We start from the raw sequence: 23430 nt of genomic DNA on the forward strand, positions 1-23430 counted from the left end.
GCCACCTTTGGTTAGAACTGCGGGTTCTTATGAAGCACTTAATAGGTTAAAATTCTCAGCGTCGACTTTTGTCTCTAAAGTTCTATTTTGGCTCCCAGTTTGATCTCTTTTTAGGTCGATGCCTACCAGATAGCGTAGTTGTATGGGTGCTAAAGACTCCTTGAAGACATTCCGAAAGCTGACCTAAGAATGCATTCCACCCATTCCTTACCATTTTCTTTGTGGTTTGTAACTCACATTTGCTTGATTTCTATTTGCTGGCTTTATATATTTTAGGCTGTCCAGAATGAATTTGTCCCTCCTGTGGAGCATAGCCTGTTTACTGTATTCTTCCACAAATGATCTTGCCTGAATAAGGATCCAAGCGTTTTTCTCCCCGAGCTCCCCAGAAACCTCCAGCTCTGAATCACACAGTGGCAGCGGCAGCACTGTGTAGGTACCTCCCTCCCTCTCGTACAGGACCAACACATGGTTTTCTGTTTTCCCCCCAGCTCTGACACAAACCTTTGCTTTGTCTGCACCCACATATGTTGTGTACTTCCAATGCAATGCCAGCACATTGATACAGGGTCTAGCATGTCTTGTTGTGGTAATTGATGCTGATTCTTTAACCTGATTTAACAGCTTTAACATAAACAGTGGAAGAAACCTAAATATAACATACTGTTTAGTGAAATATTCAAGGTTACTTCCCCCTTGAAAAAGGTTTTTTCTAGTACCTTAGCAAGCACTCATACCTTTTTCGTTATTCCATGTCAAAGTATCTTTTTTTGTCTCTACTTGTATAGGTTAAGCGGAGGCGGCGGGGATCGTCGCCTAAAACTGTGGCAGTGAAATCTCCACCTCCCAAGAAGACTCAGGATGTTGGAACACCTTGCAAGCGAGGGCGGGTTAGCGCCTTTGGTTCTCCAGACTCACCACACACCCAGCTTGTCCCACCCGAGGCTCGCAGATTGATTGTAAACAAAAATGCTGGAGAAACACTCCTTCAGCGCGCTGCGCGATTAGGGTACATGGTAAGAGAACTACTACTTGTATCATGTTTGTGGTGGTTCACATTACTTGGTAGAAGTTGATACATATGAGACCATTTTATACATAGATTTTCTGGGCAACATCTTATGCCATTGATATGGAGTAAATATTGTTATTTTGGTGGTGGTGGAGGTGGTAATCAGCTGCTTTATAAATAATGAGTGGAGTTTCTCTGCTACCAGGTACAAAAAGGAACATATCTTAAGTTTTTCTGGAGAAGGAGTCGCCTGGGATTCACATGTGGAAAAGATTAACCATTGTGCTGTTTGTTAACCGAGAGCTAATAATGCTGCAGCTTTCTTCTGCCTTTTTTAATCTAATGATGAAGACTTTTTACTGCTCAAAACCGTTAGAAAAGTAAGACCATCTCATAATATCATTAGAGTGTTAATATATTTTTTATTTCCATAGTTGTGCTCAATGTAGAGATGAAAATATTGAAGAACAAAGGTTTTGTACTAATAGAGTGCAGTCTTCTTCATATTCTCATCCATCAATCCTCCCGCCCTAGCACTGCATTTTAACTTAGTTAGTATTGTTTTTAAAGCAATTTATTGTGCCTCTTGCTGCTCCTTCCTTTCTCTTTGTCCCATCGTAGCTTGGCATATATCTCACTTAACTTAACAGAACCTAGCGCATCAAACACCTTTCAGATTTTTATGTTACAGTATTTCACCAAGAAATGGTATGTTGTTAGTAGCACCTATATGAGAACAGGGTGATCCTAATCCAGAAAACTAAGATTCTGCATGCGTGTTTTATCTTCCAGGAAGTAGTTTTGTACTGCCTCCAGAAAGAATTGGGAGATGTGAATCGCCGTGATAATGCTGGTTATACAGCACTTCATGAAGCATGCTCAAGAGGATGCACAGACATAATGCAAACGCTACTAGACAATGGGGCCAATGTTAATTGCAGTGCTCAAGATGGAACTAGGTAAGCCACTAGCCATGCAGAATACAATACAAATTTGGGCATCATGAAAAAACTTGGTATATTGTCAGCCAATGAAAATTAATTCTCAGAGAAATGGATTTGGGAATGCTAATTGAGATGAGTTTTATGATGCTTCCTTTAACCGTAAGAATACTAAGGAGAGTCCATATGCTATTTGGGGATTTCCCTTCAAACCGTAACATTTTAAACAACGTTTTTGTGGGTTAGAGTAAAAACATATAATTACTTATGTCTCTTCAGGTAGATATAGGTGCCAGCATATCTGGAATAAACAAATAAACTGTTTCACCGCCATTTAGAAAAAAATACTTTATGATCAGAAGTGGTCTTACTTTTAAAATATATGTTCGGAGCATGTGTGACTGTGGATACACATTCTAAGCATACTCCTACCATTTAGTGTTGGGCTAAAAAATGTGCAAGTTGTTTTTCTTAGCAGATGCTTTTGAATCACAAGATGTGGTTTGACTCCTCCCTTAATCCACAATGTGTGTTGACTCCATTGTTGTTTTTCACCATCAGATTTGGAAGTACACCAAAAGGGATTTGAGACAGTCCTGTTTTTCAGGCCCGCAAGGTTCAAATTTGACACTGACAATTTGGAAAAGAAGTCTGTGCTCGGACGTCTGCACATGGCAACTCTACTGTCTCAGATGCCTTCTGCAGACTAATGACTACCATTCGACACCCCAGGCATCTGCCCACACCCCTTCAGGGATTGCAAGTTGTTCCTTGACAACCGGCACTGTAGAATGCTGATCAGAAGTGGGTTATGGAATTAAACATCCTTCCATTATTGCCCGAAGTGGAACTCCAAATATCTGTGGTCTGTTCACTATGAAGTAGGCAATCTCTGCCTCTCTCCAATCACGAAAACACCTCCTGTGAGCCCTGCCACTTTCTAGTCCAAGAAGACCTTAAGGTACTGCATGGAGTGTTGCTAGGCACATCACAAAATATGCTAACTGTGCACCTGAGAGGTCCACCCATATATATTATGACCCTAGCAGCCCATATGACCCCACCGATTGATATACCCAGCCCATAGACACAGGGCCAGCTGATATCCTTTGGAAAAACTAGTGTTGGCTCCCTGGGAGACTCTGATTTGGAACACTACCCAGTTAAGGCATCCCCACTGGATGACGCCAGGCCCTAACACGAGGTGAGGTTATCCAGTGGGCTGCTAGACATCACAAAGTGGACATGCATGTTGTACAAGAGAAAGAGAACTTCCTAGTGGAGACTCTTTCCATGTCTTACGCATGGTTCAATTTCTACTCTTGCGTAAACACATGCTTAAATCTTACCCAGATAATTTTAAGGAGCCCCTAAAGGTTAAGGTAGCAACACCTTGGATAGAAAAGTGACCTCATTTACCTCAGAGGCCAGGTCCCCCCTGATTCCTGGGTGGTTCACACCGCAAGCCATGGAGCTGACCAAGCCACAGGCAATATCCCACCCCTCCCGATAAAAAGAGTAAAAGATTAGACACTGCGGCAAAAGAGGAATAGTAGGGGAAGCTATACACTGGTGCTTAGCTAATTATGTCGTACTGCTCTCCCTGTATGGCAGGTTTCAGTGTGTGGAGTTGCAGGAACTTATCAAACAACTTTCAGGTGAGTATAGAAAGAGGAGGGAGGGATATAGTGTCAAAACGCAAAACCATCCTGAATTCCAACATTCTTTGTGCGCTCAACACTACGGAAAAGCATCCTCTAGGGGGTAAAAACACTAGCGTGCTCATCAAAAGACATGGCAATGCATTTACTGATTCAGACCCGAAGTCCTGCAGCATCCCCTTAACCTCCCCTTAATAGGAACTTCTCTTTGGTCCCCACGTCAACAAGATGCTAGAAAAGATAAAAAGGGCACTGAGTACCAAATCCAGGGGTGCACTAAAAACAACTGTAGGACAGCCCAAAGCTTCATCCCAAACTAGCCACAGTCTCATCAAAGAGGCAGCACACCTTCCACCAACAGGCAGGAACAGGATACACAAGGGGTGCATACAGAGGAAACAGGAAGGGGCAGAAGTGGCTCCAGTACATTAGCTGCCACTCTTAACAGTGTCACTGTATCTCCCCCACCCGCAACCCAGAATCACAGGACACCAGTCAGGGTAAGACTACAAAATGTCCTCTCTTGCTGGGAGAAAATCACATCAGACCAACCACGACTACTGCCCATAGCTTTCTTACAACTCTTCCCAACATTCCAATGACAAAGCAATGGTCACAGGTGGAGTGTCACTGGGAAGATCTATTGTTGATGAAGGTCAGTACTCACTGCTCTTTGTAATGGTGGTACAACATCTTGTTGCAGGGCAAGCCTTTCTCAGACCGACTTCTGCAGGTGATAATTAGCATGCTGCGAAGCACACCTCGACGCCATGATTGCGCTTGTGCCCCTTAACACCACAGCCGCCACATCAGTTACCTAGAACTACTGGCCATAAAGCCTTCTTTGAGGTGGATCGGTGGGAAAAGTTGCCTGCATCAAGGGGGACAATATGTCGGCCATTTATTTTTTGCAGAAATAGGAAGGCCTGCACTGTCCCCAGATCTCAACAATAGTGCATGAGATTTGTAGTTGGTATTGGGCGATCTGCCACAACATTAAACTTCTAGCAGAGGTGGGCAATGATTTTGTAGACCTACTCAAAAAGACACATAAACAAGCCATAAGAGGAAACTCCACCGCAAGCTTACATAAGTACCTCTAGCATTTGGGCTCCCCACAAATAGAGTCAAAAAGGGGGATGGAGACGGGGGGCTTTTTTCAATTAGGTTCAGCATACATGCCCATTAAACTATGTAAACAAAATTAGTATGCAGTTCCTATTAAAAGGAAGAAGACAGGTTGTAACTGTAGGATGGAAGAAGACAGGTTGTAACTGTGGGATGGAACTTAATAAAACACAGGAGAGGAATCTCCTTGTTGGAAAAAGGCCCTCACACACCCAACAAGTAGGTGTCTTGCTTCATCATCGGGTCTGCTCCAACTCGGGCCGGCGCTGCAATGCCCGATCAGGCACCCGTGATGGGGCCTACTTTACGGAGATCTTTATTCCAAGGCCGATGGGTGATGTGCAAGTAAGGGTCCTGTGTTGTGTAGGTGAATGTGGAATGTGAAGTGAAGTTTAAAATAGGGAAAGATAGTCCAATCAAAACAATTTTAATGAAGTTGGCTACTCCCCTAATTAAAAAAAAATATTGCGTATAATCACTTAATGTTGTGAATTTCTACGCTTATGAAATGAGGTCGACCTGTTTCTTGTCTTGGTATCAAATAGATGGCAATTCTTCAGGACCTTTTCAAATACTACCTACACATTTTTTGGTGGTGGTCACCTAACACTAAACAGTGAAACGCGGCCACCCTTACAGCACCCTAAAAAATATGGTGGTACCTTCAGTTCCAAAAACTTATTAAGTATCAACCTGTAATAAAAAACAGTTATAACCGTCAAAACAAAACATCAACAATGTAATTTCCATAAAGACCAATGGTACTTACTTAATTAGTGACAGTGCGTCAAAGGTATGCAATTGGTCCGTGAGTTATGACATGCTTGGTGCTCCTATATTGTACTAAATCAAAATATGAGCATTCTGGTGATGAAGACTTGAATTTGTGAAAGTTGCGATAAGTCTTAACATTATCAAGGTCTAAAAATTACGAATATAATACACGAAGAAACCTCACCCTATTTGAGTCAGTTCCGGGCCATATCAGTACCGGTCGTCGTCGACACTGAATTCTAGTGCTCTGATATATGGTAAGACTGATATTAGCTCTGGTAAGGACACTTAGCATAATCAGTGAAAAACTCTGGATTATGTAAGGGAAAAAACACTGTATAGGCGTATTACCTTAAAAAGAAAGATCGGGTGAGTAACTGATCAGAGTGGGTTAAATATTCATCCCATCAAATAAAGGTAGTTAAAAAGGGCATTTATAAAATTAAAACAGCCCCTTAAATTGGCGCGAAAGATTAAGCATACTCCCAGTAGTAATGGACCCCAGATGAGATTAAAAATGGGTGTCGCGCATAGGAACAGCGAGTCGTGTTGTAATTAATACTCACGCATGTTGCTCGTAAGGACTTATCCCAAATCTATCAGAAATTGCAACGGGGCCTCAAAAGCGAGAATGCGAGTGCGCACATACTTGACAAGTTAACCCAGTACACAAGGTCAGCTCCCGTTTACTCACGGTTCCTCAGGAGGAATCACGATGTTGATCCTACCCTGACGGTACGGCCGGTCCGAGTGATCTACTGAGCAAAGTTAGGCAATGATAAATAAAGCGGACAGGGCGGTCGGGGTGGGCGTGTCATACAAGGCTTCCGGGTGGCTGTATGGAACACTGGAACGCCAAACTCCAGACGGCGCCATGTTTGAAAGTCATCACATGATCCCCTCTGAGTCATGTGATCGTGGGGAGGTCAATCAAGACCAAGTGATCTCAATGTAACGATCGCAAAGTTTAACAGGACAGATGATGTAGACAAGGAGGAGTTGATAATCGGGCAATACCTCAGGGTGAGGGTGCAGTATGGAATGACCCGAATAAAGTGTACTAACGGGTAAGGACTGTTTCAAAATTCGAGCAGGCAGTAGTGCTGCGAAAGGATTGTCCGTATGTTATCAATCAAAAGGATCAAAATGTTGAGGTGTAAATACCCTATACGGTAAAGAAAGGAACATTCAAGATGTATTCAACATCTATTGGCGAAGATGACTGAAAATAAAGAAGGACAAAGTTGGTTTATCTTATCAGAATAGCCTCATAAAAAGAGAACCAACAATCTAGATTGGAACGTAGGGGATAGAGGATCTGAATTAATGAATCTAGATATAATTGTGTCACTATATGAATCACTCATTTATGAGGTTAAGAGACTCCAAGGGATGTCTTCGTTGAGTCCTGATTTATCCGATGACAGTCTCAGGACCCACCGTTGTTCTAACCGAAACAAGGTGTCTCTCGACATGCCTGGGTGTGCTTCCAAAATACACCAGTCAAAGGAATCGGGAAGATGTTGTGTTTCTTTGAAGTGTGTGGTCATTTTTGTGTTTGTCTTTGAGCATCTAAAATTGCTCCTGTGTTCCATCATTCGTATTTTCGCTTGCCTCGTTGTCATCCCTATGTAAATAAGGTCGCAAGTACACCTCACCATGTAAATGCAATTAGCTGTATTGCAGTTGGTGTGTTTAATCAACCGCCAACTAACACCACTGGGGAAATCCAGTCGCTTTGTGACCTTAGTTTGAGGACAGATTAAACATGACCCACATGGAAAATGTCCCTGGACTGGTGGCATGTCCCAAAGCGTTTTCTGTGCAATGTTGTGGTGTTTCTTAGGTCTTGTATGTATCAACATATCTTTTATGTTGTTGGTTCGTTTGAAAGCGAACCTTGGTGTAGTAAGGTTCAGTGTACCAGTGTTGAGGATACCCCAATGTTTGAGAATGATGTTCCTTAATCGATTGGAATCAGAGGTGTATGTGGTAACACAAGTGATGGTTGTATCTGGTTCTCTGATCCTGTCCTCCAACAGACCATCCCGATTATTGTTTCTAACCCTTTTGTAAGCCTTGTCAATAATCTGTCTAGGATATTCACGTTGAAGAAGATCTTGTCTTAACGTGTTAGCCTCCCTTTTGTAGTCATCAAGGGTGCTACAGTTCCTTCTGATACACAATTCAAACAGCAGCCTACAAGAGTAAGTTGGCTGAGTTCAATGCTGAAATTGCTGAAAACAGAGAATACCTCATGAAACAAAAAATTCCAGATTCTCCACATGACCCGCGCCAGGGTCAGGACTCAACCTCTGAAGAGGAATTTGAAGAGGGTGAACTTCCAGATCCAGCAGATCCTTGGGATTCCTATATTATCCCTATGCCTTCGCCACCCACCCCTCTACCATCTGATTCGCCCCCAGAGGATATAGGGGGATTTCATAATCTCATGCAGCGGGCTGCTGCTAGGTTTTATTTGCCGGTTACCATTGAACAGTCTGAATGCTTTCTCCATGATTTTAAGGAGGAATCAAGGAAAGTCACAAGAGCTGTGCCTATCATCGACTACAATTGGAAAGAAAGGGTCAGAATTATGAAAAATCCTGCATCTGTGCCAGTGGTGCTTCCGCAGATAGACAAGAAATACCGTGCTCCGGCCAATAGTCCATCCTATCTCATTGGCCATCCTCACCCAGATTTGGTCATTTCACAGGCTACCCAACAAGAATCTAAAAATCCGGCAGCACCTATTACTACACCGCCGGACAAGGAGGGGCGTCGTCTGGATTTAATTGGCAAGAAAGGTTCTACAATGGCAGCTGCCTCGATCGGAGCAGCTAACTCCCTAGCAATAATAGGGTGTTATGACCGCCAAATGTGGTCAGAAATGGCTGGCCTTATTGAGCTCATTCCGGAGGACAAGAGACAAGACGCTCGAAACATGTTATTAGAAGGAGAGCGCGCAGCGTCCGAGACCATCGACTGCGCATTGGACATTGTGAATACCAATTTTCGCCAACTGGCTGATGCAGCTGTACTCAGACGCCAGGGTTGGCTTAAGGCCACCACTTTCAGACCAGAAGTCCAGACAAAGATATTGGATATGGCCTATGATGGCGAATCGTTGTTTGGGAAACACATAGATGACGCGCTCCAAGCAATAAAGACTGATACTGATACCGCAAGATCCTTGGGTTCCTCGCAGTACAAGCGCGGTACCTTCAGAGGTGCAAGAGGGCGTGGTTTTTCTTCTAGAGGAGGGTATCAAACCTAGCAGAATAGACAGTACCAGCCCCAATATAGACAATCTTATCAGACATCGTACAGTCAATCCAAGACGTTTGGTTTCTCTCGTCAAGGCGGACGAAAAAGGTCGCAAAATCAAGGACGAGACATGACAAGGAAGCAGTGATCTCTGCAGGGCGCCTTCCACTCCCCTTCCCCCTCCCTGTGGGTGCAAAAATTTCAGCATTTGTGGACAAGTGGCAGGAAATTACATCGGACCAATAGATTCTAGACCTGGTAAACAATGGTCATACCTTGGAGTTTGTCACCAAACCACCCACCACCCCACCCAAGGAAACCCCTCCCCCTCATCTTCACTTATTATTCAACGAAGCTTTAACAATGCTTCTCAAGAATGCAATCGAGAAGGTTCCCGCACTTCAAAAGGGGACGGGTTTCTATTCCAGCTTTTTTCTCATCAAAAAGAAATCAGGGGAATGGCGTCCGATCTTAGACCTTCGCAACCTGAACAGATTCCTCAAGAAGCAAGGATTTCGCATGGTCACACTGGCAGAAATTCTAGGTTGTCTCCACTAAGGAGATTTTCTGGCTTCTCTGGATATGGAAGACGCTTACTTTCACATCCCAATACATCCGAAGCATCGCAAGTATCTTCGCTTCACTGTGGCTGGCGCCCATTATCCGTTCAAAGTGCTCCCGTTTGGGCTAAAATCGTCTCCAAGGATCTTTACAAAGTGCCTAGCTCCTGTGGCAGCAGCGTTACGATCCCAGGGAATCCAAGTATTCCCGTATTTGGACGATTGGTTACTCAAAGGTCCTTCGGAAAGCGCAGTCAAGATTGCTGTGACAACGTCTCTTCGTCTGTTCCACTCTCTGGGGCTGATGCAGGTCCTTCCATTTCTCGGAGCTCTGCTGGATACCGTCCAGTGCAGGACATTCTTATCTCACGAACGGCAGGTTCGTCTTCAAAAGCTGGCAATACTGATTTCCAGAAGAAAATCAATTTCCACAAGGAGGTAACTGGCGCATGGGGAGAGAGGAGGCAATATCAAATTGCCTGATAAGGTAGACTGGAAGTGACTTATACCCCCCAAGCAACAGCGGGGGTGTGGGGGAAGCTGCCAACCTGGTTTGGGACATCACATGATGTTTTGAGAGGCCCCGTTACTGAATGGGCTCTCACAGAGGATAACACCCATAATGCAGCGGCTTGGTGGGCGGAGCGCAAGCTGCTCAGTAGTCACTAAAGGCGGAGGAGGGGCAAGAAGTCACCTGATGGGAAGTGGTCACAGCAAAACATCTATAAATCAACTGACCCCCAGGAAAATAAAGAGTCATAGAAACAGGCACTGGTGAAGCCATTTGAAAGCAGAAACGCGTCTGCCAAGCGTTTCTTTGAACTTTTCATACAGAGCGCTATAAGATCAATAAAGTCATTTCCAGTCCATCCCGGAGCTGTGTCGCACTCTGTTCTCACCTGAATGGAGCCTGGTCTGTGTGTTTATATATATTCTACTGGCGGTCGCCAGTAGCTAGTTATAGTTAGGACCGTGTTTCCATAGGAAATCTCAAAATTCTATTTTGAATAACTTTGGCACCGGTTGACGAATCTTCGCAAAATTTTCAAAACTAATGGGGCGCTCCGCTCAGCTCCTACCCTGAAAGTCTCGGGGGGATTCGTCAAGTGTGGGCCGAGAAAAAAGGGGGGTCCCAAAACACGTTTTCTCCATGCATTTTCCCATAGGACCTTTAGTCGAAGCTACAGCCTGAACGGCTGAACAGAATTACTTGAAATTTGGCAGAGAGGTAGTCCTCAGGTCAGGGAAGTGCCTTTTGCATATATGGAGTCAATCTGTTCAGTAGTTCCAGAGAAAATTGCATTAAAAAGCACATACATATCTATAGCCGCGCACCGTGCGCGAGCGTAATTCTGATTGGTTGTTACATGTCAGTCAACGTTCGAATCGGTCGAAATCAGGAAGTGTCGGCCGCCATTTTGTTTGTTTTCAGTGCGAGAGTGGAAAAGGAAGGTGGCGAACGTGAAAAGGGGGCAGGGTAGAGAGTTCCTGACCCCCTAGCCTTGGTCAGGGGGTCCCTGAAGGACCCCGAAGGCAGAAAAAAACATTTAATTTTTATTTATTTTTAAATCGCTGGGGTGCGCGCACGGTGAAAAACCATTAAAAAAAAAAAAACATTTAATACGTAGTTTATTGAAAAATAAATATATAAAAAAAAAATTATAATGCATACATAACTTAGCATTTAAAAAAACCATACAAATTCACTGAAAAAACCATACGTTTCACACGTTATAGTTAGGAATTAGCATTTAAAAAACCTTGCAAATTCACTTAAAAAACCATAGGTTTCACACGTTATAGTTAGGTGGATATTTCACTCGTAAAAAACCAATGAAATTCCCCCGTCATAGTTAGTTGAGATAACTATAACTCGCGCGACCGCCACTCTATCACAAGGATGATGTCATCAGTGATGTCATGAGTGATGCCACTGACCATGTCATGAATGATGTAATATGTGACGTCATGAGCAGAGGATTGTGGGCGCGCGAGTTATAGTTATCTCAACTAACTATAACGGGGGAATTTCATTGGTTTTTTACGAGTGAAATATCCACCTAACTAGAACATGTGTGAAACCTATGGTTTTTTAAGTGAATATATATATATATATATTCCATCATGACAATGACATTTCTACGATAATGACGTTTCACTTAGAATGTTATTACACTGCATGTTGCATTTCCCTGTGTATGTTGCATGTTTTGAATTTTAAGGTTGTTTTTTTCCCTATACCTCTTGTGAACAAGTTGTGGCTGCAATTGGGAGTGTATTAGCACTAGTCTCCCACCATCCGCAAACGACTGTATATTTGGTATACTGCTTGCTATTCTGATTCAGGCATGTGAATCTATGAAAGATACCCCAATACTGGATACAAAAACAACTTACTTACCTGTAACTACAGTTATCCAGTACTTGTATCTTTCATAGATTCACATATTCCCACCCTCCTCCCCGTAGAGTCAGTTCTCTATGTTTTGGGACATTTACTTCCCACTTGTGCTAGGAAAATCTGAGGAGAACTGGCTCTGCTGAGAGGGTTCTAGAAGGGTGCTGATGTCTGATTGGTTGGTACCAATTTTTGGTTCTTTTTGCATAATGATGTAGATAGGCTGCTAAGATCTAGGCCTTAGGCCTTTTCTTTGGGGCCTACTACTACCACTACCACTTTTGGCACTACTTTTTTATTTACCGTGGGACTCCCGCCTCGGCGACGGGGAATGATTCAGGCATGTGAATCTATGAAAGATACCAATACTGGATAACTGTAGTTACAGGTAAGTAACTTGTTTTCTTACATCTGCAGAAATCAGGCCTTGCCGGCATGCTAGTGCACTTAGACCTTGCTACTGTAACGGCTTAAATGCAAAGAAAGGAACATACATCCCACTTGATTGTCCCTATAAACAAGGCTTTCAAGGAGGGCCTTAAAAGAGTCTTACCCCCTAGAATGTCTCCCTTTCCATGTGAAATCTCAGTATCGTCCTCTCAAGGCTGATAGAGCCACCTTTCTAACATTTACATTCATGCCCTTTCCTGGAAGGTGGCCTTCTTAGTTCCTATACACAAGGAGATGATGTCCAGAGTGCTGAAACTTTTTCACAGTCTCAGATCTGGGTAGAATCCATCATCGTTCTTTAGCTCACCTCAGCCCCCCAGTTTGGACCCAGCCGTATGCAAATCAGTCTTGACACTGTGCCTCATGTGAACAGTCCAGCCCGAACTGCCAGGCCAGGTCCGCCCTGGACCGGAAACAAGTATCCTGAGACCAGTTTCCGGGTAACACCTCACAAGGAGATGATGGACGGAGTGCTGAAACATTTCAGACACTCGCCACCCAGTCACAGATTTGGGTTGAATCCATCATCGTTTCTTAGCTCACTTCACCACCCCAGTTTGGACCCAGCCGTATGCAAATCAGTCTTGAACCTATGCCTCATGGGAACAGTCCAGTTCAAATTGCCAGGCCAGGTCCTCCCTGGACCAAAAACAAGCATCCTAGGACCAGTTTCGGGGTAACACCTACATATAGCTGGGTCTGAACTGGGGTGACGAAGTGAGCTAAAGAACGATGATGGATTCAACCCAGATCCGTGACTGGGGTGAATTTCTGAAAAGTTTCAGTGCTCCGTCCATCATCACCTTGTGTTTTTTTAGTTTCCACAACATTCTGTGGGCGCATTAGCCATCTGCAAGCATTCACCATGGAAGAGCCATTCATTAAAGTTCACAAAGATAGGGTTGTTCTCAGAACCAATCTCCACTTCCTCCGAAAGGTGGTTTTACCTTTTCACCCCAGTCAGGCTATAGAGCTCCCATTCTTCTTTCCACAACCAGATTCAGTAGTGTAAAGTGCTTAACACACGCTACATGTCAAAAGAGCTCTTATGTACTACATTGACACGACCAAGGCATTTCACTAGCCTGAACAACTCCTTGCAGCCTTCGTGAAACCATATAAAGGTTATCCAATTTCTAAGGTAGGTATAGCAAGGTGGATAATCCTGTGAATCTAAACTTGCTACCAGAAAGATGCGTATCTTACCTGTACCTCCACAGCACATTCTAGCCACAAGAAAGAGGCAACCTGGGCTTTCATAGTAAACATGCCACTAGCTGACATCTACCGGATGGCCATCTGGTCAACACCACAAGTGTTTACCCTGCACTATTGTGTGTACATTTTAGGCTACTAGCATTTGGGCTCCTCACATATAGACTTGTTCGCCACCCCTGAAAACGCCTGCACCTACGCTATTGTGTGTACATTTTAGCCTACCAGCAGACTGTTGTTGGCCCGACAGATCTAAGGGCTTTGTTCTAGACATCTGCATTATCTAGTCACCAGCCACCACTTTTTGAGAGCCCTGCTTTACAGTCTATGCAGACTGTGTGTATCTACAGCGATAATGCTATATGAGGACAATGTTATTTGCCCTGTAAGCATTTTTTCGCAGCATGTAGTGCTGTAGATTCACATGTGCCCACCCTCCTCCCAGGTAGCTTGTGATGGTCACCGATCTCTACTTTTAGTAATCAGTCCATCACTGCACAATATGTATAATGCACCACACTAGGCTCATGCAATACTCCGTATACATTCTTGCTCATTGTGGGAAAAATAATCTAACATGGAGTTGATGCCCATGCAACTAAGGAAAGAGTCACAGCACATCTTGTGACTTGAAAACTTCTTTGAAGAAAAATAGCACGCAAACATTCAAGTCCAACACTAAATGGCTTGAGTATGGCCAGTGTGTGATGCACACTACGAATAGATGCTTACAGGGTAAGTAAATTGTTTGTTTCCCATTGTGCCTCTCGCTCTACTTATTTGCTTAGTCTTTTTTTTTGCTTGAGTTAGAAGCAAATTAGGTCCACAGAATACAGAAAAAAAAAACGAAACATTCACATACTGATTACCACTGTCTCTCAAGATCCTGTTACTCATTCGCTCTTTATGTATTGATGTGCATTCAGATTGTCTTTGGAAACCTTGACAATGGACTTACACAGAAGTTATGGTTTCTTCTCCAGTGCTAGTCTCAATCCATTAAGGCAGTCTGTCCAGGAGGTGCTTGTTTTTGTGTGCCGCCATCAGTGTTCATTGCAAACTCAGGGACCGTATCTACACCTCCTATCTTCCTCCCTGAAACTTTTTTTTTGCGGGCGGGGTGAAGGTGGCCCACCTGAGCCACTTTAATGCAGATGCAGTTCTCTTGCCACAATTAAACCAAACCTCTCTTTATTTCCTGTTTTTAATCTGCTTTTTCTGGATTGCAGACATTACTCATACTGTCTGAGCCAGCCTAAATCATTCTCAGAAAGGGCAGCAGTGGTGCATGCCGGGAAATAGGGTGATGCCTCCAGTCCTTCACCTGTCACCCAGTAGAATTAGAGGAGTCCCTGGAAATTTAAAAGCACATATCACCTGATTGGTTAGGCCTGTCCATCAGGACACCAGAATCACAAGGTTCCTCATCCAGTGCTTCATTTAATGTTTGTAGTCTGTAGCAGAAGAGTACTTATGCAACTTCATGAAAGGAAAGAACACAGAGGAGTCAGGAGTAGGACTGATGATTGTCACCACTCTCTCTCCACTCTTGGGTCTAAGTGTGTTAAGCATCTCCTTCTCACTCGCTAAAGTCCAAGTGCTGGAAGCACGTGGTTAAGACCCCTGCAATGGACTGTGCCTTCCCCTGCGATGAGAAATTGCTCCAGCCATCTGCCCACGAATGGAATCTGATAGAGACTACTAGCTGCAGATTCCATCACGTAGAATTATCACCAGGCGTGAGACCGGATCCGGAAAACCTTTTGAACAGCATCCCTGCACGCCGGGGGGGACGGCACCACGCGACTCCGCCCAGGCGTCATCCGCGCACGTGACGTCAGCGAGTTCACATAAGTCCCACCCCGGCGCGCCTACGTCAGTTTTTTTCCTTTTCCACGTGCAACGTGGATCCGGTTTGTGCTCTGGGCCTGATTAGGCCTTTCCCTTATGCTATTACTGCATGTGTGGGAACAGTGTGCGAATGCCTTCGGCCTTTAAAACTTGTTCGTAGTGTGGCCGCCTCATGTCGGCGACGGATCCTCACCTCATCTGTATGTGGTGTTTGGGGGAGCACCACGACTCCACTGATTGTGAGGCGTGCCAGCAGACGAAGCCGAAGTCCCGGCGTGAGCGCCGGATGAAACTTCTTTCAGCTCGTGTGTCCAGGTCAGCGTCATCGTCTCGCCCGGCCCCTGGCGAGGGTTCTCGGACCCGCGGCTTCCCTCGCCGACTTCGATCTTCTCCCAGGTCGCAAGTGCGCCGCTCACCTCTTGGTAAGTGTCGCAGTTTGTCCCCGAGGGTCGGGTTCCGGCCTGTCGGGGGCGTGGGCTCTCCACTGGTGGTGCGGCCCCACGTGTCGTGCCCTTATCCGCCGTTTCCCGGCGTGGGGGCGACCAGAGCCCAGTTGGAGACATATGCGGCGGCTTTGCAGGCCTCGCTGTCTTCTCCTCCTCCTTCCCCTCCTGGGACGTCAGCGGATCCCTTGCAGTGTGCGGGGCCCTCCGCGGCATTGCCGGCGGCTCCAGCCCTGGCGCCGACTGGTTTGGATCCAGGCTCGGAGGATGTGGTGCTGTTGGGGTGCGGCCCTTCGGGGGTCCCTCCTTCAGAACACGGCGCCTCTGCTTCGCCGCAAACTCCCGCAGGATTCCCTGTGGTGTCGCGGGAGGTCGTTGGGGCTTGGGTCGCACCCCTGAGCCCCTCTCGGTCCTCGGGACGGGGGGCAGCCTTGTCCGAGGCCGAGGTGACGCCAACACGGCACCGCAGGGGTCGGCAGAGGGCCCTTCTCGCTCGAGCCCCTCTTGGTCCCCGGGACAGGCGGCGGCCTTGTCCGAGGCCGAGGTGACGCCGCTGTGGTAGCTGCTGGCCCTGGCGGCACCACAGCGGTCGGCGGAGGGCCCGTCTCGCCCTGTTACGGATCACAACTGGCAGGGGTCTCCTCGTCCCTCTGCCCGGGCCCTTCTCGTCCCTCCGCGCAGGCAGCTGCCTCATCGGAGGTCCGGTCGGCCCCGTTCTGCGAGGGCTTGTGATTTGGTCTTTTGCACTTGCTTCCCTGTGGGTGGCTGTGTCTTCTATGAGTACATTCTTTTCCTCTTTCTGTTGGGCTGCCCCCTTTTTCCTCCCCGTTGTCACCTGGGAGGATAGGTTTGTTGATACTTCTGGCTCTTTGCGATCCTTGTGGTTGTTTTTTTATTGTCTGTGCCTCTGCCCTTATTCCTGATGGAGGTTGTCACACTCTGTGATGGGGATGTCTTGGAGTTTTGTCGTTCCTTGTGTGTCCCCGAGTGGTTCCCCTTCCTTGTCTTTGGTTGGGGTTGTAGTCCTGTTGCATGTTATCGTGACATTTTTACATATGTCCCTTGTCTCGGGGGGGGGGGGGGGGCTGTCTTTGTACTGGCAGGGTTGCTGCCCTGTTCTTTCTTATTTCCCTGCCTTTGGGTACTGCAGTGCCGGACACTGCTCTTTATGGTGTTGTTCCTCACCATTCCTTTTTCTGCTCTTTCGCACACTCTCACAGTTTTGTCTGCTGGCTCCGCATTGTGGCGCGGAAATGTTCTCCGAAGAAAACTGACGTAGGCGCGCCGGGGTGGGACTTATGTGACCTCGCTGATGTCACGTGTGCGGACGACGCCTGGGCGGAGTCGCGTGGTGCCGTCCCCGTGGCACGCAGGGATGCTGGGCAAAAAAGTTTTCCGGATCCAGTCTCACGCCTGGGGATAATTCTACGTGAAGGAATCTGCGGCTAGAATCGTCTCTACCAGATACATCGTTACCGAAGGTAAGTAACTCGTACTTTTTCCACTAAGCCTAACAACATCTTAGTTCTAGAGTGACTCCTTTATACTTCAGCCATTGATAAGGGTGAACTTGCACTGTCCCGTATTAAAACTCAGCTTATGTCCTCGGATACCATACCCGAATCACTGAATTCGTTTTCCTCTCCCTTTCAGTTCCAGAGAGATCTCCTGTAAGTTGATGTAAAGAGTGCCTGGCACTGGCAAGTAATCCAGTGGTTACTAGATTTTCTGGTGCTCTCCTGGGTGCCCCAGCCACTTGAAGAACTATACCACAAATAGTTGATTGTGAGATACACTTAGCAGCTCATGTTGTGTGTGAATTATTGGAAAATGAAAACTGAGAAACCACATTAGAGTAAATCAAATCATGGAAAAGCAATTTTAAGAAAGACAATTTTATGGTAATATAAAAAGAAAATTGAAGATTAAAAAGGATCATTTTAAAGGAAAGCTCAAGTTCGAGGCATGTGAACTGTAGATCACATGCTGTGCATAGCTCGCCATCTAGTGTTGGGTCCGGATGTTTGCACTTGTTTTTCCTCGAAGATGTCTTTCCAGTCACGAGGTAGGTGACTCCTCCCTTTCGATCATAGTGCGCATGGGCATCGACTCCATTGTTGGACGCCTAAACCCGATAAACAATCTATCGCTGCGCTCAGGTTCGACACCGTTCCTTCGTTTTCCCTTGGTGCGCAAGATACTCACCCTCAACTGTATTGTTTTCGATCTTATTTTCTCTTTTATCGCGTATCTTATTTACTTGCAAAAACCAAACTTTCACTCGGAAAGGTCGTTGAAGGCCATCAGGCCTACCCGCGTCGGGCCGACCCATAGTCGATGGAATGAACTCCCTTTAAATTTTGCCCTCAGTGTCATGCGAAATACCCACACACCGACTCACATGAAGTGTGTAACCTGTGTTTGTCCCCCGAACACAGAGAACAGGACTGCAACGCGTGCCAGGCTTTCCGCTCTAAGAAGACACTTCGTGACGGTCGGGCTAGACGTCGCGACATGCAGAGCCAGCACACAAGCTCCATTCCAGGTCATGGGAACCGAGGAGGAGCAGGAACCGATTGCCATCCCAGAGCTCCACTCCGACCAAGAAGACGACATCCCACATGGACAACGTACCAAGAGTACAGCTCCCTCTTCGTCTCAAGACCCAACTCCACAAAAGAAGGCTCCGGTCCAACCCACGCCCTCGAGCTCCAGTCAGCACCGAGATTATGCTTCTGACGCCCCACCTTCTGGCTCTGCACCGAATCCTACCAAAAAGCCACACGGTCACGAAAAGACTCCCTCCAAATCAAGTTCGGAGCCGAGAATGTTGGGGTTGAAACACAAGTCCGGCGCCGACCCCCACTATTGAGCACCGAAACACACTTTGGATCCGAAAACATCCACATCCAAGACTTCGGCACCAAAACTTTGGCCGCCGAAACAGTCATATGTGCCGAAATCACCAAAAAGACAGTTTCGACGCTCCGACCGACAAACTGGATCCAAAACAAAAAGTGCTGTATATTCATCCTCAAACTGGACATATCACCACTAAAGTGACTTTAAAAATAAAGATTGATACAGAGGAAGAATACCACTTTACTTAAAAGAAGAGAACGGTTTGAACTAACCGTTCCCCCTCCTCCTCTTTCTTCACCTCCTTCACCTTAGTTTCAGCCTATTTCACCTGAACATTCACCAGTACATACACCTGGCAACCACGATGATGGGGATGACAATGGGGATGATAATCAATCAATGCAAGACCCATGGGATGATTGCAATACCAATTCGCCCACAGGCAATGATCCTGATTTATATCCTAACATGCCCTTTCCACCAGATGACAGTGTAGGCTACATTGAGTTACTGGGTAGAGCTGTCAACTACCATGGCGTGCAGCTACAAAAGAAGTACTTAGAAGAGAATTTCCTGTTTGAAACTCTCAGTACCACGTTGAGGTAATCACATACACTACCTATGCTCAAAGGGATGATCAAGCATGTAGATGACATTTTTAACGACCCGGTCAGAGCTCGTATTCTTATCCCTAGAGTAGAAAAAAAATACAAGCCAGCACCATCAAACCCAGTATATATTAAAGGTCAGTTGCCACTAGACTCCCTGGTTGTGTCCAATGCAAGGAAAAGGGCCAACCCCCAGACAACAGTAGATGCTCCATCCCCGGATAAGGAATCCAAACTTATTGATGCTTCTGGGAAAAGGGTGGCCTCTCAGGAGGCCAATTTCTGGCATGTCTCCAACACTCAGGCATTGCTAGCACAATATGACCATGCGTACTGGGCTGAGATGGAGCAATTAATATAATATTTGCCCCAGGAACATGGATCTAAGGCACAAGACCTGGTGCGTGAAGGGCAACGTATTTCCAATAATGCTATAAGATGTTCCCTAGATGCTGCAGACACTGCTGCTAGAGCAGTAAACACCAGTGTCTTCTTGAGAAGACGTGCTTGGCTTTGCATATTAGGGTTTAAATCAGAGGTGCAAACCTCTATGTTCGAGGCATATGAGCTGCAGATCACACACTTAGCATAGATCGCCATCTGGTGTTGGGCCCGGATGTTTGCACTTGTTTTTGTCTTGGAGAGTCTTTGGAAGTCACGTGATAGGTGACTCCTCCTTTGGATTATAGTGCGCATGGGCATCGGCTCCATCCTCAGATTGTTTTTTTCCGCCATCGGGCTCGGGTGTGTTTCTCGCTCTCCAGTTCGGAACCGTTACCGATTTCCTTTCGACGCGCAATCCTTCACCCTTTCTACGGTATTGTCTCGATCGCGAACCCTACTCATCGCGCATCTCTCCAAGTCGAAGTCTTCGATTCCGGTCGTTGACGAAGGCCTTCGGGCCTACCTGGGCCTTGGCATCTGGCTCATGGAAAGGACGCCATTCAAGAAGTGTCCTCGATGTGGGTCGAAGTTTCCCCACACCGATCTGCATGAGGTGTGTAAACTCTGCTTGTCACCTGAGCACGAGGCCAGAGACTGTCCAGCTTGTGCCTCTTTACGCTCCAAGAAGACCATTCGGGATCGGCGAGCTCGGAGGACCATTGCTCGCTCGTCGACCTCCATCCCAGATGACATCTTCCAAGAGGGCGTCGATGTACCGGAGTGGGAGAGGGTCGAAGAAAGTCTCATCAGCGCCTCCGAAGCCGACGACTCCGACGTCGAAGAAATCACTCCGGCGCAGAGGGTCGTAAGTAAAGATGTCGACCCCGACCCCCTCCATGCAAAAAAAGCTTCGGTCACACCTTCACCTTCGGGTCCAGGTGCACACCGACACACTGCTCCCCACGCCTCGCCCTCGGGCCCGGCAAAGAAGCCTACCAAGCTTTCAGGTGACTCTGGCTCGAGTCAGCCTGCCACCGGTGCTGAAACTCAATTTTTGGCACCAAAAAAGAAACCCCTCCTCTTCCGTGTCGACCGCTGCTTCCACCTCAAAGCCCTCGACACCGAAAACAACAAGTACCGACTCGCCGGCACCGAAAAAACACTCCGAGCCGATCAAGAAGCTACACAAGAGTTCCGACTCACACTCTTCGGAGCCGAAAAAATCATCAGAGCCGAAAAAGCATACAGGGACTGCAAAACAACACGGGTCCAAACCCAAAGACACTCCGCAGCCGGTGCCAAAAAAGCCCTCGGAACCGAAACAGTCAGCGCCAAAAAACCAAACTTCATCAGAAGAGCTTTTTCGACCAGACCCTGCACAAAAAACTCTTGTTAAAGACCCTAAAACTGGTCAATTGACACTAAGTTCCAGGAAAAGACCACTGGACAAGCCTGCACCTGCTCCACCACCTAAAAAGAGGGACATTGCTACATCCCCTCTTAGAGTCCCTTCTCCACCTCCTCCTCCACCACCTCCTCCTCCTCCTCCCCCACCACCTCATTCTCCTACATCATCTCCTACACCAGTAGAGGATGATGACACCGCTGATGACACAGGGGTGGTGCGGACGATGTGCCACTAGGGGATCCCAGTCCACCTGGTTCCCCTGACCCTTCGGATAACTATAATACACTTGATGTACCTAATCTCCCGCAAGACGACATCTACCCCTCTAGGCCTTCCCCACCAGAGGACACCTTGGGCTTTAATCCGCTCGTACACCGAGCTGCCCAGTACCACGGAGTCGACCTACACACAGACCCCGTTGAGGAGGATTTCTTGTTGGACATTTTCGACACCACACAAAGGTCAATATCTACTTTACCCATGCTCAAAGGAGTTAAGCATGCTCCTGATGTATTTAAAGATCCTGTTAGGGCTCGAGTCATCAACCCTCGCATAGAGAAAAAATACAAAGCTGCCCCTACAGACCCAGCTTACATTAAGGGCCCTGTTCCATTAGACTCCATGGTGGTATCCAATGCCAGAAAGAGTGCTAACTCTCAGACATCAGGTGGCGCAGCCCCACCCGATAAAGAGTCTAAACTCTTGGACGCCTCCAGCAAGAGGACAGCCTCACAAGCAGCTAACATATGGCGCATCGCCAACACTCAGGCCCTGCTAGCCAGATACGATAGGGCACATTGTGATGAGTTAGAGTCCCTATTGCAACACCTCCCGGACAAATACAAAAACAAAGCCAACGACCTCATACAGGAGGGTAAACTAATAACCAATACCTCCATCCGTTGCGCTCTCTATGTGGCAGATAACGCCTCCAGAGCTGTAAATACAAGTGTCCTTTTGCGTAGGCACGCTTGGCTACGCATTTCAGGCTTTAAGCCTGAGGTACAAAGTTCGATTCTGAACCAACCATTCGACCAAGAGCACCTCGTTGGCCCTAATGTAGACTCATCCCTGGAGAAAATGAAAAAGGACACGGACACAGCCAAGTCAATGGGAGCCTTGCAATCGCAAGCTCCCAGACGTTCTTTTCGTCGCTCCTCCTACAAAGGCAGCTCCAGAGGCTACTCATCAGACAACCCTTCCACCTCTTACAAGGCTCCCACCCAGTCAACCTTCACCAGAGGTTACCAGAGAGGAGGTTACAGAGGCGACAATAACAAGGGCAGAGGCAAGACTAACAACAACCGCTCTGCCTCCACTCCTACCCAATGACTTCCCTCCGCTTCCCCCGGACCATTCCACTCCTGTCGGGGGAAGACTACAACAGTTCCTTCCTGTCTGGACCAACATCACCACAGACAGGTAGGTCCGACAGATAGTTCCCTCAGGTTACTGTCTCGAACTTACCTCTACCCCCTCCAAACATACCACCCAAACAGCGTCCAATATCACAAGAACATCTATCACTGCTAAAGCAGGAGATAATCTCCCTCCTACAAAAAAATGCAATAGAACTGGTTCCCCTGCGCCAACAAAACACAGAAGTTTACTCCCTGTATTTTCATATACCAAAGAAGGACGGCTCTCTGAGACCTATTTTAGACCTCAGACCCCTAAACCTATACATACACTGAGACCATTTCCACATGGTCACACTTCAGCAGGTCCTTCCCCTTCTTTCACAAGGCAACTTCCTTGCTACCATAGATCTCAAGGACGCTTAGTTCCATATTCCCATTCACGCAGCTCACAGGAAGTATCTCAGGTTTGTAGTGGACGGCAGCACTATCAATTCAAAGTGCTCCCGTTCGGAGTCACAGCAGCACCAAGGGTATTCACCAAGTGCCTAGCAGTAGTAGCAGCCCACTTAAGAAGACAGCACATTCACGTCTTCCCATATCTCGACGACTGACTCATACAACCAGTGTGTACATCACACTCACATGACTATCCAACTACTCCACGACCTGGGGTTCACAGTAAACCACACCAAGTCTCATCTGCAACCGTCCCACACACAACAATACCTCGGTGCCACCATAGACGCCTCAAGAGCGCTAGCCTATCCCACTCCAGCCAGGATAGCAAGCATGCAGGCTCTCCTCCCCAAATTTCAACCTCAACACTCCCTTCCAGCTCGAGTGTTCATGCATCTCATTGGGATGAAGGCCTCTTGCATATTTATAGTGCCTCACGCAAGACTCCAGATGCGTCCGCTACAAGAGTGCTTAGCACGCCAATGGAACCAGGCTCAAGGTCAGATAACAGATCTGGTGTTGGTAGACGGTCGCACTCATCGCTCTCTGCAGTGGTGGAACACCAAAAACCTTTCCAAAGGGCGACCGTTCCTAGAGCCAGTTCCGCAAATTGTCATGACAGCGGACTCATCGCTCTCCGGCTGGGGAGCT

At 46.8% G+C, this 23430-nt stretch overlaps 1 protein-coding gene across 15 annotated transcripts in view; it reads left to right on the forward strand.

Annotated features, from left to right (window-relative positions):
- BCORL1 (BCL6 corepressor like 1) overlaps positions 1 to 23430 on the forward strand; it is a 1042621-nt gene that overhangs the window by 933863 nt on the left and 85328 nt on the right. For all 15 annotated transcript variants that reach the window (XM_085607780.1, XM_085607776.1, XM_085607781.1 and 12 more), the window contains 2 exons: positions 789 to 1016; positions 1805 to 1971. In XM_085607780.1, the coding sequence (XP_085463906.1) occupies positions 789 to 1016; positions 1805 to 1971 (395 nt within the window). The remainder of the gene's footprint in view (positions 1 to 788; positions 1017 to 1804; positions 1972 to 23430) is intronic.

This window comes from Triturus cristatus, chromosome 5_2 (genome assembly GCF_964204655.1).
Source record: "Triturus cristatus chromosome 5_2, aTriCri1.1, whole genome shotgun sequence".
NCBI lineage: Eukaryota > Metazoa > Chordata > Amphibia > Caudata > Salamandridae > Triturus > Triturus cristatus.